The sequence below is a fragment of the Tachyglossus aculeatus genome, chromosome 1, assembly GCF_015852505.1.
Source record: "Tachyglossus aculeatus isolate mTacAcu1 chromosome 1, mTacAcu1.pri, whole genome shotgun sequence".
Classification (NCBI taxonomy): domain Eukaryota; kingdom Metazoa; phylum Chordata; class Mammalia; order Monotremata; family Tachyglossidae; genus Tachyglossus; species Tachyglossus aculeatus.
This window is the reverse complement of record NC_052066.1, coordinates 133,052,375-133,071,518: the sequence shown is the minus strand read 5'-3', so window position 1 is coordinate 133,071,518 and position 19,144 is coordinate 133,052,375. Positions and strand designations below refer to the sequence as shown.

General features: G+C 39.4%; 1 protein-coding gene across 23 annotated transcripts in view; it reads right to left on the bottom strand.

Annotated features, from left to right (window-relative positions):
- Positions 1–1,704: 1,704 nt before the first annotated feature.
- The window catches only part of DST (dystonin), a 520,502-nt gene continuing 503,062 nt past the window's right edge, over positions 1,705–19,144 (bottom strand). For 10 of the 23 annotated variants that reach the window (XM_038770518.1, XM_038770592.1, XM_038770756.1 and 7 more), the window contains 9 exons: positions 18,138–18,292; positions 17,921–17,995; positions 17,096–17,113; positions 13,366–13,483; positions 11,328–11,399; positions 10,238–10,440; positions 9,731–9,841; positions 5,689–5,812; positions 2,465–2,730 (listed from right to left, as the gene is read on the bottom strand). In XM_038770518.1, coding sequence (XP_038626446.1) covers positions 2,465–2,730; positions 5,689–5,812; positions 9,731–9,841; positions 10,238–10,440; positions 11,328–11,399; positions 13,366–13,483; positions 17,096–17,113; positions 17,921–17,995; positions 18,138–18,292 — 1,142 coding nt within the window. Of the gene's footprint in view, positions 2,731–5,688; positions 5,813–9,730; positions 9,842–10,237; positions 10,441–11,327; positions 11,400–13,365; positions 13,484–17,095; positions 17,114–17,920; positions 17,996–18,137; positions 18,293–19,144 lie in introns of all 23 variants that reach the window. The other 13 variants (XM_038771577.1, XM_038770685.1, XM_038771614.1 and 10 more) reach the window with 5 other exon arrangements.

Here is a 19,144-nt window from a genome sequence, read left to right as displayed (position 1 = left end):
TTCACTCTGTTCAGTTAACTTCTTGTCCTGTATCTGTCCCAAGCTATTTTAAAGCTCATCATAGAAAATTCCAATCTTCTGGGAAAGTTTCAAATCAACCTGTTAAAAAGCATTACTGAAAATCCTTAAATAACCCAGGCAGGAACTCCTATATATTGATGGCTGTGCTTAGTAACAGCTGAGTGCTGTTGATGGACAATTAGCAGGTAAAAGACCAATGTCCTGAACTAGCCAGGGATTTCTGGTGGCAAAGTATGGTGTAACAGATTTCTGCTAATTAGGCAACTAAATGATGCAAAGATAGGTGTAGACAGACACTGTAATCAAGAAGGGTAGTATGCCCTTTGGGAGACTGACACAGTGAGTGATAGCATGGTATCAGGATTCAAACAATGCATTTCCACACTTCTTTCATTCATTTATTGATATCTCTACTTGGATGTCCTCCTGTCACATCAAACTTAATATGACTAAAACTAAATATGACTAATATCCTCCTACTCAAACACTCTTGTTATTGATGGCCCCACTATCCTTCCTGTCTAACAAGCCCATAACCTTGGCATTATCCTTGACTTCTCTTTTTTGTTCCCACATGTTCAAGCCATTACTAAATCCTGTCAGTTCTACCTTCACATCACCAAAATTTGCCCCTTCCTCTCTGACCAAACTGCTACCACATTAATACCAACACGTATCCTATCCCACCTTGATTATTGTATCAGCTTCCTTGTTGACCTCCCTGCCTCGTCTCTCCCCACTCTAGTCCATATGCCATTCTACTGCCCGAATCATTTTCCTTCAAAAACATTGTCTGGTTCCCCACTCCTCAAGAAACTCCAATGGTAGTCCATTCACCTTCCACATCAAACAAAACTCCTCACCATTGGCTTTAAAGCACTTAATAACCTTGCCCCTCCTATCTCACCTTGCTCCTCTCCTATTACAATCCAGCCCACACATTTCATTATTCCAATTCTCACCTTTTCACTGTACATTGATCTGCCTGCCAACCTCTCACCCAAATCCCACCTCTGGCCTGCCTCCTCATATCAGACAGATAATCGCTCTCCTCCATTTCAAAACCTTATTGAAGGCACATCTCCTCCAAGGAGCCTTCCCTGACTATGCCCTCCTCTCCTCCCACTCCATTCTGTACTGCTCTTATTTACTCTTGCATTCATCTTCTCTCCCCACAACACATATGTATGTATCTGTAATTTATTTATATTAATGTCTGTCTCCCCCTCTAGACTGTGAGCTTGGTGTGGGCAGGAATGTGTCTGTTATTGTACTCTCCCAAGCGCTTAGTAAAGTGCTTTGCACACAGTAGGCATTCAGTAAATACAATTGAATGAATCAATGACTTTTTGCCCACATCCAGCCTCTGGCCTGGAACACCCTCCCTCTTCACACCTGAAAAACAATTATTCTCCCCACCTTCAAAGAGTTATTGAAGGTACATCTCCAACCAAGCCCTTATTTCCTCTTCTCCCAGCACTTTTTGTATCCCCTTCGCATTTGGATTTGCACTCTTCATTCGCCCTTCCCTCAGCCCCACAATTCTTATATACATATGTGATTTATTAATATTAATGTCTGTCTTCCACTCTAGACCATAAGCTTGTTGTGGGCAGGGAGCCAATTGTCTTCCAATCACATTATACTCTCCCAAGCGCTTAGTATAGTGCTCTGCACACAGTAATGACTCAAATATGATTTATTGAAGAAAGTAATTACAGAGCAGTTTAAGGGACATGATTTATTTCATAGCTTTCTGCAAGCAAAATTGCTTCGATACAAAATGAATTTGATGATACAGTGCTACAGTCCACTCAAGCAAAAGAAAACCTCACATTTACATGAATGCACTTTATATTGATATTCTTACAGTATAATAGTTCTAATATCGAAAATGTCTCTGGCCTCATGGAAAGCAATGGCACAGAAATGCTGCAAGATATGAGTATCATATAGCCAAGAAGTGCTTTAAGTAATATCCTGTGAGTTCTCTGACAGATACTGTTTAATAACTGTAGTGTGAATGTGCTTGTTTTTTGGTACTCTCTTTTAGTGTGTATTTGAATAGCCTCAAAATGTGTCCTTATGTCTTTTGGCTTTTGTTAAAAAAAAACAAACAAACACATGAGGTATTCGTAACTTTTAACTAGTGATGTAGTTTCTTCAGGTTGCAGAAATATACCTGTCCTGATAACTGATTTTAGTGTATTTTCTACACTTACTGTGTAGAAATATTAGTAGGTGTTAAATGCTCTTCCTCCACATGATGTGGCTTAAACGACAAATTGTAGGGATAAAATAAGACAAATACACAAATAAGGCCATCTGCAGAATTAAAAACCCACCTCTTGCAATATTTCACAATAATTTCTACATCATATTTTACATCTTACAAACTTAAATATTGACCGCACAAGGCAAGACCGGAGCGAGGCCACCCACACTATCTCTTGGTGGACTTGTCCAACTTGCTAGCTGGCGACCTCCGCTGGGGCGTGGGGATTTTGGAAGGCTTGGCTGTGGCTGGCCGAGCACCTGCTCGAGGGGCTGGTCTGCTGGCCTGAGGAAGTGTCTCGGACATATCCGAACACACAGATTGGATATCTGAAATGTCAAAGTCGGATGCATCGCTTCCTCGGCGGCTGCTCGACCTGCTGCCAGCTTTGCTTCCGGCCCGGCTTCCAGGTCGGCTTGGCGTTCGCTTGGATTCTGAGAGGAGGGCACAGACATTTTGTTCTTACAGCAAAGATATTCATCTGCCCACTTCCTCCCTTTCATGCCCAAGCCCCTCTTTAATTGTCCTGCAGGTTTTTCTCCAGTGAAACCTGGATTGTGTCTGGTATTTACAAGCAGGGTCCTTAGCACAAGGATTTAATTTGGTTCCTTTTTTCTTTTCCCTTCCTCCCCACTGTCTCAGAACACACATCTTCTAGCCCTTGAACTTTTAATTGCTCAAACTTTTTTTCCTAAAGCTATTACAGCCTACACGCACACAAAATACCCTTAGAATGCTATTCTTTGAGCACAATTTGACAATATTGCCATTGCATTTCGATGCCAATATCCCTTAGTACACTCTCTCACTGGTTTTGCTCATGTTCTCTGATACCACCCTCCTTTCACACTCTCCTTCCCAGACCTCAATACTGAAAGATTAAAACTGGCTATTTAAGCAGCTGTTTAATACAATGACAAATATGGCAATGATGAATATTTAGTATGTAAACACAAGGAATCTTTTTGCTGAAGAGGATGTAAAGATAACACTTTGAAAACTAAATATTTACACATATGCCTAAAAATCTAAATCTTTCATTATTGGCATGTATTTGTATTGCTATTTCTTTAGCATTTTTTTTTCTTCAATATAGTTATATATTTGGTACAATTTTGGATCTCAAATGCTTTACATGATTTATAATAATAATTGTCTTTGTTAAGTGCTTACAATGGGTCAGGCACTGTACTCAGCACTGGAGTGGATACAAGCAAATTGGGTTGGACATAGTACCTGTCCCACGTGGGGCTCACAGTCTCAGTCCCCTTTTTACAGATAAGGTAACTGAGGCCCAGAGAAGTGAAGTGACTTCCCCAAGGTCACACAGCAGACAAATGACAGAGCGGTTATTACAGCTCATGACCTTCTGACTCCCAAGCCCGTGCTCTACCCATCACACCATGCTTGGAAAACTACACTTCAATTTGGGTTCTTACGTTTGACATTCAATATCTCCCTGGAACCCACTGAAAGCATTAAGCAATGCATCCTTATGCACTAGATCAGCTGAAGGCTGCTAAAATATCTGATTTGCCGAGTCATCACTGTGTGACAAATCAGCATGATTCTAAAACTCTGAGCAAAGTCGGTGTGCCAACAAAAATATTTCTACCATTTTGATGTTTGTCTGTAATCACTGTTGATAACAATTCTATAATATGTTCAGAGTTTTAGAATCAGGCTGATTTGTCATAGAATAAGAATATGGCAACTACCATTTTCATGTTTTAGCCCATTATTAATGTTGATAATCTGTACCATGGGTAGAAATTTTTTGTTGTTGCTGTCATGCCCAAACCTAGCAGAAACAACTTCACCAGGTTAATAGATTCCTTTCACTCTATCGTATTTTAATTAGAATGTGTCCCCTCTAAAGTCAACAAGGGCCTTTTTCCCTCTTCTCCATGCCCGATTTGTGTAAAGAACAGGTCCTTTAGACATGGGTTCCTTAGCTGATTTACGGACATGGTGGTTGAAATGAACACAGAACACTCTCCAGGGGTGGGACCAGTCACTGTCATTCCACTTAGTAATAATAATAAAAATAATTATGGTGTTTGTTAAACACTATATGCCAAGTACTGGGAAAGATACAAGTTACAGAAGCAGTGTGGCTCAGTGGAAAGAGCATGGGCTTTGGAGTCAGAGGTCATGGGTTCAAATCCCAGTTCCAACTGTCTGCTGTGTGACTTTGGGCAAGTCACTTAACTTCTCTGTGCCTCAGTTACCTCATCCATAAAATGGGTATTAAGACTGTGAGCCCCCTGTGGGACAACCTGATCACCTTGCAACCTCCCCAGTGCTTAGAACAGTGCTTTGCACATAGTAAGCGCTTAATAAATGTCATTAAAAAAAAAGTTAATCAGGTTGGACACAGTCCCTGCCCCACCCAGGGCTCACACACTCTTAATTGCCATTTTACAGATGAGGGAACTAAGGCCACGAGAATTGAAGTGACTTGCCTCAGGTCACACAGCGGACATGTAGCAGAACCAGGACTGTGAGCCCACTGTTGGGTAGGGACTGTCTCTATATGTTGCCAACTGGTACTTCCCAAGCGCTTAGTACAGTGCTCTGCACACAGTAAGTGCTCAATAAATACGATTGATTGATTGATAAGAATCTAGGTCCTTCTGACTCCCAGGCCCATGCCCAATCCACTAAGCCATGCTGCTTTTCAACACTTGAAACATCTCAAATACCATCATTATTATTTGATATCTTTACAATGGAAGCCTCGGAAACAGCGTGGCTCAGTGGAAAGAGCCCGGGTTTGGGAGTCAGAGGTCGTGGGTTCTAATCCCGACTCCTCCATACGTCTGCTGTGTGACTTTGGGCAAGTCACTTAACTTCTCTGAGCCTCAGTTACCTCATCTGTAAAATAGGGATGAAGACTGTGAGCCCCACGTGGACAACCTGTTCACCTTGTATCCCCCACCCCCAGCACTTGGAACAGTACTTTGCACATAGTAAGCACTTAAATGCCATCGTTATTATTATGGGTCTGTTAAGGGGGAAATTTACTATGTCTACAAATAAGATCTTGGCCAGGCCAATTAGTACAACCATTTTTGCAATTAGATTTACTTTAACCTTATTTCCCATAAATGGCTGGAAGTAGAAAGAGATGATCAGGTGACATTTTTACCCTTTTCTGCAATATATCACTGCTTAAAGTTATGTCCCCAAAGGGGCATGTATTTTCTTTTCAATGCTGGCAGACTTCCCATCTGACTGGAATTCCAGAAGCAGTACAAATGCATGAATTAGCTTGTCATACTAACTCTTCTGCTACTCTTCCTTTCAGTTTCCTCTAACAAGAGGAAGGCAGGAATCCCCTTCATTCATTAGTATAAAATGCATAAGCTACTATCTTTTTCAGCACTCACCTGCAAACTGCATTCGCACTCTGCTAGCTGCAGTTGTTATTAAGCCGCTGTCTTCCCCAGAATGGAATCCTTTCCCTGATAAGTACCCTGGAAGTCGCAACTTGCTTCCCTGTATTGGAGTTCCCTGGATTACAATGAAAAATAATTTCAGGGCACAGATTCCATTTTTTGAACTCCCTTTAGCACACAACATTCCATCTCACACAGTTTCTTCCACAGATCTTAGTAGAAATTAAGCTACAAGAGAAGCTAGATTCATTTCATGAGAATGCTGGATTCTTTTGGAAAGAATATGGCTTTGGTGAAGACAGTGGAATAGGGCTTGGAAAGTATGTATGGATGACCAAAACTGAAAATTAAACTCCTCTGAGTAGGAGTCAAATAGTTTAGTTCATGGTACTAATCACACCAAGAAAGTTATCTTTCTGTCACTCAGATTTACAGGGAATTTATTCCTAAAGGATAACTGAATGTTCCCTTCAGTGTCACTCTTGCACTTGGATTTGTACCCTTTATTCACTCCACCCCCAGACCCACAGTACTTATGTACAAATTCCAAATTTATTTTAATGTCTAATTCCCTCCCTAGACTGTAAGCTCCTTGTGGGCAGGAAACATGTCTACCAACTCACTTCCAAGTGCTTAGTACAGTACTCTGCACATAGTAATCACTCAATGAATAACACTGATAAGGACGATGCTCTGCCCATAGTAAGTGCTCAGTAAACATGATTTATATAGCAGTTAAACTCTTCTGAGAAGGCAGCCTATTAGAACTTCATAATATTCCCTGCTATGATGGCATAATTGTCTTCTGAGGTCCCTAAAGGATAGACTCCAAGTAAAACCTGACCCATTCCCTGATACTCACACAGAGGTCATGCAAAACGTAGTCATGAGCAAACGGAAACTCTTGTCACTCTGTCTTATGCCACACTCAGTGGAGTGAATGATTTCTTGCAGGACTGCTTTAACTCTGTGATGAAGGGTCTCCTCCATGACCCATTCTGGGTCATGTTGAGGTTTTTAGGCTGGACTGCTCATAGAAGTTTGAATCTGCCATGCCTCCCCTCCCCTATCTAACTGCAATTCATTAAGCAAACTTAGTGCTGCTGTAAGTGACTTGATTGCCTCCTCCAGGTCTTTCTCCTTTCCTGTTGCCTCTCTCTCCTGCTGGTCCTCCACAGATACCACTTGACTCCCATCAGCTGCAATACATGAAGATCAATGTAATGAGCTGAATGCTGAGCCATCTGGTTCAGCCAGGTAGGAGATGCCATGTGGCAGAAGCAAAAGAACTTTCACTCCTCTTCCTGTCTTCCAGAGTTCACTGGTCCTGATTTCTTCAAAGCAAAAAAATTAGACTTGGGCTCTAGCCCTAGTTCCTCAGCCCTGAAATCACAGGACCATTCTGGGCATGTATCATTCTGGGCATGAGACTTCACCAGCATCACACTTTAAAAGGCAGGGAACTCCTCAGTCAGGAGGAATGTCCTTTTGGGTCCACTTACTAGAGACGGTAATTTGTCTCATTCCCGAAGGAAAAAAAAAACTACTGGAAAAGCTCATCACCCCTCTCCCATTAGGTCCCTTCCACAGGGCAGGGTTTTTCTAACTAAAATATCTACTAGGCAAAACTGTGATCAGTTTTCAGTTAAGCTTGTGTTATTTTTCCTTCACCTTTTCAGGATATATTTAATAATATTACAATAATATTTACATACACTGACTTAGTCCTCTCCTGGTTCTCCTCATCTCCCTGGCCGTTCATTCTCAGTCTCCTTCACGGACTCCTCCTCCCCCTCCCATTCCCTAACTGTAGGCATCCCTCAAGGTTCAGTTCTTGGTCCCCTTCTATTCTCCATCTACACTCACTCCCTTGGAGAACTAATTCACTACCATGGCTTCAACTACCATCTCTATGAGGATGACACCCAAATCTACATCTCCTCCCCTGTTCTCTCTCCCTCCAAGCACTCATCTCCTCCTGCCTTCAGGACATCTCTAATTGGATGTCCCTCCACCACTTCAAACTCAACATGTCCAGGGCAGAGCTCCTTATCTTCCCTCCCAAACCCTGTCCTCTCCCCAAATTTCTCATCACTGTAGATGGCACAACCATCCTTCCCATCTCACAAGCCTGTAACCTTGGTGTCATCCTTGACTCTACTTTCTCATTCAACCCATATATTAAATCTGTCAACAAATCCTGTTGGTCTCATCTTCACAACATCACCAAGATCTGCCCTTTCCTCTCCATCCAAACCACTACCACGTTAGTACAATAACTCATCCTATCCCGCCTGGATCAGCCTCCTTTCTGACTTCCAATCTCCTGCCTCTTCCGATTCAGTCCATACTTCACTCCACTGAAGGGAGCTTTTTTTTTTTTAGTACAGGCGTTTCACCTACCCACAGTGAGCAGTTGCGGTATCATAAACCCCTGTTATTGATCATTACTTAACAGGAAATAAGGGCTTTCTACAGAAATGCTGAGGGCATGTTATCCCCTGCCTCCCCTCAAAAATCTCCAGTGGCTGCCTATCCACCTCCATATCAAACAAAATCTCCTCCCTATTGGCTTTAAAGCTGTCCATTAACTTGCCCCCTCCTACCTCACCTCCCTTCTCTCCTTCTAGATCCCAGCCCGCACACTCTGCTTCTCTGGTACTAACCTTCTCACTGTGCCTCGAGCTCACCTGTCTCGCCACTGACCTCTGGCACACATCCTACCTCTGGCCTGGGATGCCTGCCCTCCTCAAATCTGCCAGACAATCACTCTTCCCCCGCTTCAAAGCCCTATTGAAGGTGCACCTCCTCCAAGAGGCCTTCCCAGACTAAGACCCACTTTTTCTCAGCTCCAACTCCCTACTGTCACCACAATTTGCTCCCTTTGTTCTTCCCCCCTCTTCCCGCCCCATAGCACTTATGTACATATGTATATATCTATAATTCTATTTAGATATATTGATGCTTGTTTACTTGTATTGATATCTGTCTCCCCACTCTTCCCCAGCCCATGAGCCCACTGTGGGCAGGGATTATCTCTCTTTATTGCTGTACTGCACTTTCCAAGCACTTAGTATTGTGCTCTGCACACAGTAAGCGCTCAATAAATACAAATGAATGAGTGAATAGGAAAATGCTTTAAGGATTTCTGACTAGTAGTTTCATGTCTAAAAAGCACAATATCTAATTAAATAACAATTTAAATAACAGATGAAACTTCTGAGATGTGTGTCCAAATTTAGTCAGGCTTTTGGTAAGTAGGGTTTGGTGGTTAATGGGCCAAAGTATCCACTTGTTTCCTCAACTCCTGCTGTCTCTTCTCAGGTGGCTGCTTTAGTCTTTCCTAACCTGGATTGGGTTGTCCTTTCTTGTGACAAATGTATGCACTGAAATTGATTCTCTTTAGTGATCAATGATGTGGGTCACTGCTTCCCCATTCAATAGGTCAGGATTGTAGAAAGAAGGGTTGATGAGGACAAAGGCAGTTGAAAAATGGTCCTTGAGAAGGTGGTCAATCCTATTATAGCACCAAACATTTGAATGCCCCATTACTTCTTCGGTTGATGTTGATCCTGCTCCATCTTAAGGAAAGATTTCAGTGCTTTGTAGGTTTTCGGGCAGGGCCATTCTACTCAACACCTATATGTGGTCTGTTTCAGGCAAAGTATGTACTTTGGCGATGGTATCTTGTTTCATCCTTGACTACTTCTTCGCACTAGTCACTTCTTATCCGGCAGCATTAAGTCTATTTACTGAAGAACTTGGACTAAGAACTGATTTCAGAGCCTAGGAAACTTTGAGAAATGGGGTTTCATTTTAGGCATGGATTTATGGAACTGAGTGCATTTAGGGAAACAGCAGTTTAAGTTGGAACAAAGGCAGAGGACAGGGGAGATGTTAATTTTACAGAAGTCTAAAAAATGAGGAAGTACTAAGACAAGGTACAAGATTCAAAGGGTAGCACTGGGTGTTAGTGAACCGAGAGTTTTAGCTGAAGAATTTTGTTAGATTGGAATTTAGGTCCTTACTGTACCTCTGCAGATGACACTTGATAGTCTGAGGACTCAGATGGTTTAGAAGGAGTTGATGTTTTGCTGTTTGTCAACCATGGTTTACCATAATTGCGTGTTAAATGATGGGGTGTCTGTGTAAAACAATGGCAAATCAAAATGTAAAAAAAAGGACAGTAAACAAAAAAGAAAATCCCCAGAGATCACAGAGCTAGAGATCACACCTCACAGTTGGAATGAACATAATGAAAAAGCAGAAAAATCTGATGGAAAATCATACTTGCATTGGAATGAAACCTTGTAAAAAACTGCATCTGGAAAGGCAACATAATGCCCCATGACTCATGTATGGGCCAGGAACCAATGTAAGCATAAACTTTGGATTTCCCACATGAGAAGGTGGGAAATGTTGATCGAACCCCCCTAAAAAAGTTGCCCTGCAACTTCCTGAAGGAATTGGCATTCTCAGATAGAAGTGAGTTTGATCATCCTAAGCACCACTCAATTCAGTTTTCCACATTAACTCATACCTTGGGTGTGCTGGTGGCAATGGCCTGTGAGGGGATCACCGGACCAGCCTGGCTGGACACCGAAGTAGACCTGTTGGGTGACGCTCCCCTGGATGATGGCCGTGATCGCCGTCCCCTTGGTCGGAAAGCAGCCACCATGGTTTGACTGGCACCATCTGCTAAAATGAACTTCTCCCGCAGTTCCATGTTCGTCCTCCCTTTAGCTGTGGGACAAAAACAGGGATTTAGCCCTTTCAGTGAAGAAGAAGAAGCCAACATGCAGAGCACAGCACAATCTTTTAAATCCTCTTTTTGCCATGCCAGCTGTAATTTGGTAGAACACCAAAATCAAATGCATCAAGGTATGATGCATTTATTTCAGATACAGATAAGGTCAGAGAGAGAGCATGCTTATTCTATCATTTTAATAGTGGGCATCACTGCTAGTGCAAAGGACGAGTCAGAGTGATACTGGAATGCCCACATGCTAAAATATTGTTAATCACCTACTAATGCAAACACATATTTTCATTACCTGTTGTCCATACTAAACATTTAAGCCAGAGGGCAAGGACTATATATCTTTTGGATGTAATGTATATGCAAACAGTATCATCAGCACAAAATAAAGACAGTTTCCTATAAAATCGCATCAGATGATTAAATAGCCTGCTAATTCCAAACATCATGTGTAAACACCACCCAGATTCAATTTTATTCTTAGAGCTCAAAATAAGGCAGCAATTTTTAAAATGACCTTTAAAAATTCATTTTAAGAACATGCAATATAAAGACACACTAGCCCTTAACATCAATGAAAGTCAGTGGTGCACCACTCACACAAACACATATGCACACGGAGAACATTCCACAAGAAATAGATGAGCAACATGTTAGCTCAGTATTTGATCAGTGTGAATAACAACTGTACTGAAACACACCTCAAGCGAGTCAATTTTAAATATTGCATTTGAAAGCACCAGCCCCGCTGTATATGTGTTAAGCCATACGCAATGAATGAAGCATGTTATTTATAATAAAAAAAGGGTTAAAGCAATAGTGTGGAAGAAAGAGAAAAAGAGAATGGGAGAGGCAAAGAGGGATTGCCAACCTATAGTAGGCTGAGTAGTAGTAATTGAAGAGTTTGATTCCGAACGTAACATTTTACTCCCATGATGATGAACTAGAAAAAATGACATAGGATACCAATCACATTAAAGAATATTGTTAGCAGGAGAAGAAAACAAGTATAGCAGTTGCATTTGCAAAAGCCCCCTAGGTCAACAGGATATAACTTTGGAGAAAATCTTCCTTGGGTCCCTGAAAACCAGGTACTAGGGAATGTCACCTGGTTTGTGATAATCCCAAGTGTAGGTGGCAAATTCTGAAGAAGAGCGGTGTGGGAGGGGTAGGGAAAAAGGAGGGAGGAGGAGACTGTCATTTTCTCTGTGTGTGTGTGTGTGTGTGTGTGCGCGCGCACGTGCATATATCTGTAAAATGAAAGTCCTTTATCAAAGCTATTGCCTGGTAGATAGAACTGCTTCCCTGAGCAGCAACTTCCACATCTCAACAATAAAAAGCAACGACATGGAAAGGCAGACATTACTCCTCCTGCTTTTTGTTGCTTTGGTTGGACGATGAAGACCAGTTTGCCACTTCTCAGGTGATCAATTGTCACGACCCAGTTTCCTTCCCAAATTAATGTATGTACCTGATTATCTTGTATCTACCCAAGTGCTTAGTTTAACTCATGGCATGTAATCAGTGCATAACAAATATCAGTTATTATTAAATATTATGGACTGAAACGCAGTTCCCTGAATACTTTGCCATCAATTTTTTTCGTTCGACCCACAGCAAACGTCAAATAAACGTGGTTTTCCACCCAGACAAGGCTGTATAATAAAGAGAGGAATATTCCACAATTACTTTTTTATAACTGCCTCTGCCCTATGCATCAAGTTCCTATTGCCTTTATTGAGATTGCTTGACCAAATAACTGTGTATACATAAATTATTGCTAGTTAAGAAGGTTTAATCCTCTACTGAAAAGATGTAGGTGGGGTGGTCATTCTTACTATTTTCAACTAATCCTGTACTGATACAGAGATGCTTTTATGTTGCTTTGATGTGATTAGCAACTATAGAGGTTTGGTGTGTTTCGTTCCCCAAAGAACCTTGTTCACCTGGATTCTTAAAATGTTATTACTTTACAGTGAATGAAGGGATATCTGGAATCTTTTAGTGCAATCACTGGCTATCATAGTCCCAAGTATGCAACCAGCATCCAAAATTATTTGCACTGATTAAAGAATGAAAGAGAAAAGGGCAGGATCCTAAAGAAACTAAAGGATGTTAACTACGAATTTTGCTACTAAACGAGGTTTTTCAAAATCTTTTAATGAGTGAAGGTCTTGCAGGAAATTGAATTGTAGTTAAATACTGTGGATAGAAAATGGATCATTGGTTGGTGTTTGGACACCCTAGGGTTACTTGGCTAAAGTAAACTTAGGGTTTCTGGGTTTAAGCAATGTGTTTTCTACACAATTATATAGAAGCAGTAATTGGCTAGTCTATCTACAAATTTTTGCTATTTAACTTCAATATCTTTTTCAGTATTTTCTGGTTAAACTTTACTTGTAATTTAACTTTTGTCTTTAGCTTTGAGTATTTCAGATGATTTTATTTCTTACTTTAATTCTCATTTTTCCTGTAATGGAGTAATTGTTTGGTCAGTTACAACTAGAGCCTTTCTTGTGCTCCAGTTTCCACCCTGAAAGCCTCAGAGAAGTGGCCAATCAATTAATCAATCATATTTATTGAGAGCTTAGTGTGTGCAGGGCACTGAACTAAGCACTTGGGAGAGTACAAACTACAATATAACAGACACATTGGCCTCACAGAAAATTATTCTACTTAATGCTGCCTGCCTACTAGGTAGCTATAGGAAGTCAAAAACAATGGAAAGAGCATGGTTTACATGACTGCCACGAGTTCTCTCAGAACTCTAGGCTGACGAAGAGAGACTACTATGAAACATTCACTGTAGGAATAAATGACAGTCATTGTATGCTTCCTAGGTTGGAAAGGAAAAAGATATTCATTACAAAAGAGTTTAGTCATCATATTTTAAACAAGAATTTCCTTACCCCTGCAAGGATCATTTTTAACCAGGAATTCATCCAGTGCCATCCATCCACCTCCAACCCGAACCATCACCGTACTCCGTAGAATGCGAACAAGACGCAGTTGTTGAGAGTCACCGAACTGTAAACAAACAAAAGAATCCATAAAGGTTTTCAACAAGTACTTTCTCCTTAAGGTCCCAGTGAACAGTCACCAACTTTAATTTGTATTTATTACAGCCATTAGTAAACTTGCAGAAGTTTATTTGCCCACTAGATTATCTGCATTAGTCTCTGCTGCATGCTGATTTAGTCCAAAGGAAAAATAGGAGAGAAAAATACAGGTTAATAATACAATTTCATGACTTGATTCTTAGTTATTTTTCCAGTATTATGAAAGAAACAAATTAGTAAGGCAAACCTTAAAACAGTTATTCTTAATTTTTAGGGATTAATGCAGCCATGAAAATGAGCACTGGCCCACATGTCTCAGACCTAAAAAGAGCCTTAATATGCTTTGATTTTTCTCTATTTTCTTTGTTACATTCTTGTGGGGATTTAAATATTTAAGGGGAGAAATTTATATTCTCTTTTCCTAGTTTGTTTATAAGGAGCAGCAGCATACAGAGATTCTAGAAGAGTAAGTTTTAAGCTCCTCAAGGGCAGAAACTGCACTTTGAGGAAGCAATAATGGTATTAACTGAAAGCCTGCTGTATGTACTGCACTATATTAACTACCCATAAGGACTACTAGAGATGGTGAGACCATTGCACATTTTGTGGGCCAAGATGAAAACTTGCAGGTGTAATGATTGTTTAAGTCTATACATGAGAATGCATTACAAAAAAATTCCTATTTTGATTACCACATTTACTCACACAATTGTCTGTACTTCATAATTCATAATTCCCCCTGAAAATTTTTTATGAGAAAATAAGACATTTTTTGTGCCACATCATCATAAGTGGTGACAGAAGTGAGAATAATGGGAGAGGGAGGAGAAGAGTCAGAACTCTATAAACAAATATGAGTAGAGGGAAGTTTCTTCTTTAAAGTAAACACTCTAAGGGGTGTTGGGGGAGACAGTGGAAGAGATGAAACATTAGTGTTCTCTGGCCTTTGTCTTTCTTTTATTCTTTTTCTCTTCCTCCCATGATTGCTGGATTTAATTCATTCAGTTGTATTTATTAAACACTTACTGTGTGCAGAGCACTTGTTATACGAACCACTGAAATAGCACCACCCCTTTTTAATGTTACAAAAACTATAGCACAAGTGGAGCAATTATATGAGTAAATATGGTATTTACAGCATTAACATCTTTCAGTGACATATTTCTGACAAGATATAATCTGGCAAATTCAGAAGTGATTCAAAATTATATAAATCAGAACCTGGACTAGCAACTGTATCTCCATTCTCATCCCAAAAGGATCAAACAATTACTTAGTCATCTTGCAAATTTATCCAGTTGAACAGGTCATGGAGCTACCAACTAATTTTCAGTTCAGTCATTTTTTTGAACCCATATGGTATTTTTTTGAATTTTGTGCCATTTAATAATAAGCTGACATTCCAAAAGAAAATATCAGCCTATCACTTTGCAAGGTTGCTCAGTTTAAAAACATCCCACCAAATAAAGTATTAAACAATTTTCGGGTACGTCACTGAGACACAGCAATCAATCATATTTATTGAGCACTTACTATGTGCAGAACACTGTACTAAGTGCTTGGGAGAGTAAAATATAACAAAGTTTGTAGGTTGGTAGTCCCATGTGATTAAAATTATAGAAATCAGGGCAAAGTCAGTTATGTGCCAAATTTGGGGACAAGAGCAGTAGACCCAAACCAGTTCCTTTCAGAAATGCTAACTTGACTTTGAAACTACCCAAATAAATCCATCCAACAAAGCCTTATTTAGTCCTGTATGTGCTATGGAACTTGAGAACTCTTTAAACATAGCAACAAGGAGCCAATCTTTGATTATGCTTGTAATTTGTTGCTGCCTAACTACTCCATTTTTCACCTTGACAGGTTAACTTTACTACCACTGTAGTAGGGCATGAAAGGTAACATTATTTCAAGGGTAGAATGTAGATTTATCTCTTATTAAAAGATCTTTGGTATTGCCAAGCAGGAAGGCAGCAAAAAGGATGATTACTTTGGGGAACCAGACAACAGAAATCTCTTTAGGTCAAGCTGATCAGTTCAAGTGCCTGAACAAATGGTAGATTTGGTGGAAATGTATATACACAATATCCTAGTTTATATTAAGCTTGTCAGTAAAGGATAAATCCAAAGTGTTTTATTTTACTCAGACTAATGACTAAGTTTTGCCCCAAGGAGACATTTATCCAAATACTAACTGTTGGGCTTCTTTTCACTTCCTAAAAGTAGTAGAAATAATGTTTATTAAGTGCTTATTGGGTGCAAAGCACTGTACTGAGGACTGGGACAGAATACACAGGTGGGAATTAAACATGGTCTATTATTTTAGCTTATTTTAATTCCCTCAATATCATTACAGTCTCAATTTTAGGTAGATGGAAACGTGTAAACTGTTCTTTTGGTTTCTTGTTCTGTACTCGTGTCTAATGTAGATATCTTTTTTTAAATATTTCTGCTTTTAGTAACCCAGAAAATAAGAGGCAAGAAGGGTGAAATACTATACTGGAGTTTTTTTAAAAAATCAAATGTATCAATACATTTGTAATAAAATGTCTTATGTCCTTTCATCAACAGAAGGAACTATAATTTTTCAAGCTGATAAAATTCTAAAATTTAACTCATTCTATAAATATCTGAAAACCCTTTATACCCACAGCCACAAACTGCTAATATAGTAGGTATTGCTTAATTACCACCAATTTATTGAGAAAATATTCTGACTATGCTCAAGATTTGCTGCTTTTTAAAAAGTTATTTACTCAAATAAAAATATCAAGAAGTGTGGCCTGAAAAGTAGATTAATGTAGAGGGTCTTTAATAGAGATGGGTAGTCTAAATTATCATTTGACTTGCATGTAGAATGAACTTAAAGTCCCAGATATGTAACTATGTCATCAATCCGGATTATGCAAAGATTTCCTGATTGTGAGCCCCATGTGGGTCAGGGACTTTGTCCAATCTGATTAACTGATATCAAACCCAACACTAGAACCGTGCTTGATATAATAATAGTAATAATAATAATCATCATCATCATCAAGAAAGGCAAAGTGCTTGAGTAATATCAAATGAGACATCAGGATGGATGGACAGTAGCACCACTGTGCAGAACAATGGGAGTACTGGAGGATTTTCTCTTTGCTAATATTTTAATCTCCCACTTCTCTCTGCTAAACCTCATCCTTCCCAGTTACCAGATATGGTATGCATTTGTTGGGCTTACTCTGAAGCAGATGTAATTCAATAGAGTAGATATCTGGAGATGTAAGATATGGCTATACATACTGATAAAATTATTTATGCCTAAGAGACGAGTCAAGTGACATCTGCGAAGCCAGAGACATTTACAGTGCTACAATCTATTATCTGGTTCTCTTAAATAATCTCCTCAATGAGGCAAAAGGCAAAAAAAGGGATCCTGGATCGAGGAAACCCTTGTAGCATTTACAGCAATACTCACAGCTAATCATCAACGAATTAGCTATGAAAGACAGCAAGGGAAAGGATCAGCCACAGCAAGCGTTTTAATGAGTATTAGGAATCATTAGGAATGAACTTTGTAATACATTTGACTGGTTTATACCTGATTTCCCAGGAAGAACTGATAAGAAATGAAAAATGGAAGAAAGACACAATTAGTGCAAGAGACATTTTCTGTGTAACTAACAAACACTAACATACATAAACTCTGGTCTCTCGTATCTAGTTTAGAGATGTGCAGGTACTCAAATAGCCAAATTTGTCTTTTTTTAATCCTCTCTCTTCTTGATAAATCCTCCAGATCAATAATTAATCCCCCCCCCCCCAATTTTGAAAATACACATAGATATTTTCTGGAACATGACAGAAAAAAACGTGTTTGGGTGATTTGGCAAATTCTTCTATTGAATCCAGCACATTTCCTGCCTAGTTATTAAAGGAATATATTTTTTTGAAAAAAAAATAGTGAGAACATGAAGCTAACACACTATTCTTCAATTATATTGTCATTCCAATTCTGTTTGGTAAAGAAACAACTTCAATTGGAAAACATTCTTACATTCTGATACCTAAATGCCTACACATAATGCCTCAAAATGCCCAGTGCAAAGGATGATCTCCAAATTGGAAAAATGATTTTACTTCACTTCTATGCCTTATAAATCTTACAAATCCTATGCATTTCTTATTTTTCCAAGAAGCTGTGGGAGTTCTCTAAATACACGGAAGGGGTACCTGTCTGAAAAGTACATTATATTATTTAAAACTTTCAAAAACAAACTCATCACAAAGGAAAACAGTTGTATCCACTGCAAAAGCCCAGTTTCTAACAATGATAGAGAAAATGCTTAAGTCTAATGGGAAAATATGCAAATTAAAGCCTCACAACTATTTTCCTGAAAAAGGAATGGAACTCTGGAAGACTTACTCTGTACTTGTTATCCCCAATCTGCTCCACTTGGAATCGCTTTGCGCACTTGCACTTAGCTACTTGCCTGGTTACCTGCCGAGAGACATGGTTGAAATATTCACTTTAATATTAATATGGATTGTGGGGCTCAAATTCTTATCAGAAAATCCTTAAAGAGAGTAGGAACTGATCATGTAGTTTTGGTGATGGCTATCTTTGAAAACAGAATAAGTACCTCATCTTCAATCTTGTCAGCATCTGTTAGAGGCTTGTATGCATCTTTATTAGGATGGAGTGCTGCTACAAATTCATAGTAGTCAATATATCCATCACCATCTCTGTCGAAGATGTCAGCCACTGCACTCATTTCTAGGCGACTAGTTGGGAATTCTGTTGATCAAAACACAGCAAATGGGAAAACTTTGTGGCTTGCTGATCTCTTTATAAAGGAGCAATGTGTCATTGAAACTTTGCTTCATGCCCTGACCCAATTTCCATCCAATTTTGATATTGGACAACTACAACTGAAGTACTATGCTTGCTGGTGATTTTTTTTTTAAAGGAGAGACACTATAAGGGATGAAATTTCAAGTGTAAATATTTTCAAAGAAATTCAACATAATCCCAAGGAAATCCAAAAAACCCTATTGTTCCCAAACCAGTAAAACTCAAGTCCTGGTGTGCCATGCAAGACAACAGAGTTTGTGGGCTCTGTTCTGGAGAAGAGTGCTTCATTGAAAATGTGTACAAAAATATTCTTTATGAATATTTAAACAATTTGAAGAGCTCCCAAAGCACCTCAGGGTAGATGATTTCAGTAAACACACCTTAATCCCTTCTCAAAAGTGGCATCACACAGACTAGCCCAAGATGATGCCTGTCTAATTGATGCCTGTCTACTTGCTTTGTTTTGCTGTCAGTCTTCCGCTTCTAGACTGTGAGCCCATTGTTGGGTAGGGATTGTTTCTATCTGTTGCCAAATTGTACTTTCCAAGCACTTAGTACAGTGCTCTGCACACAATATGTGCCCAATAAATATGATTGACTGAATGAATGTAAGTGGCCTGTAAAAATAGAACATGAAATTTTAGAATAAATTTGGAAGTCACAACTACCATATAATGTTGTAGGTTACTATAAAGAAAATTATTGGATTAGAAAAATAAGTAAATTGTAAAACACATTAAAAGATATCCATTCACAGGAAAGGCATTTGATGATAATGTGGTCTAACACTGCCTG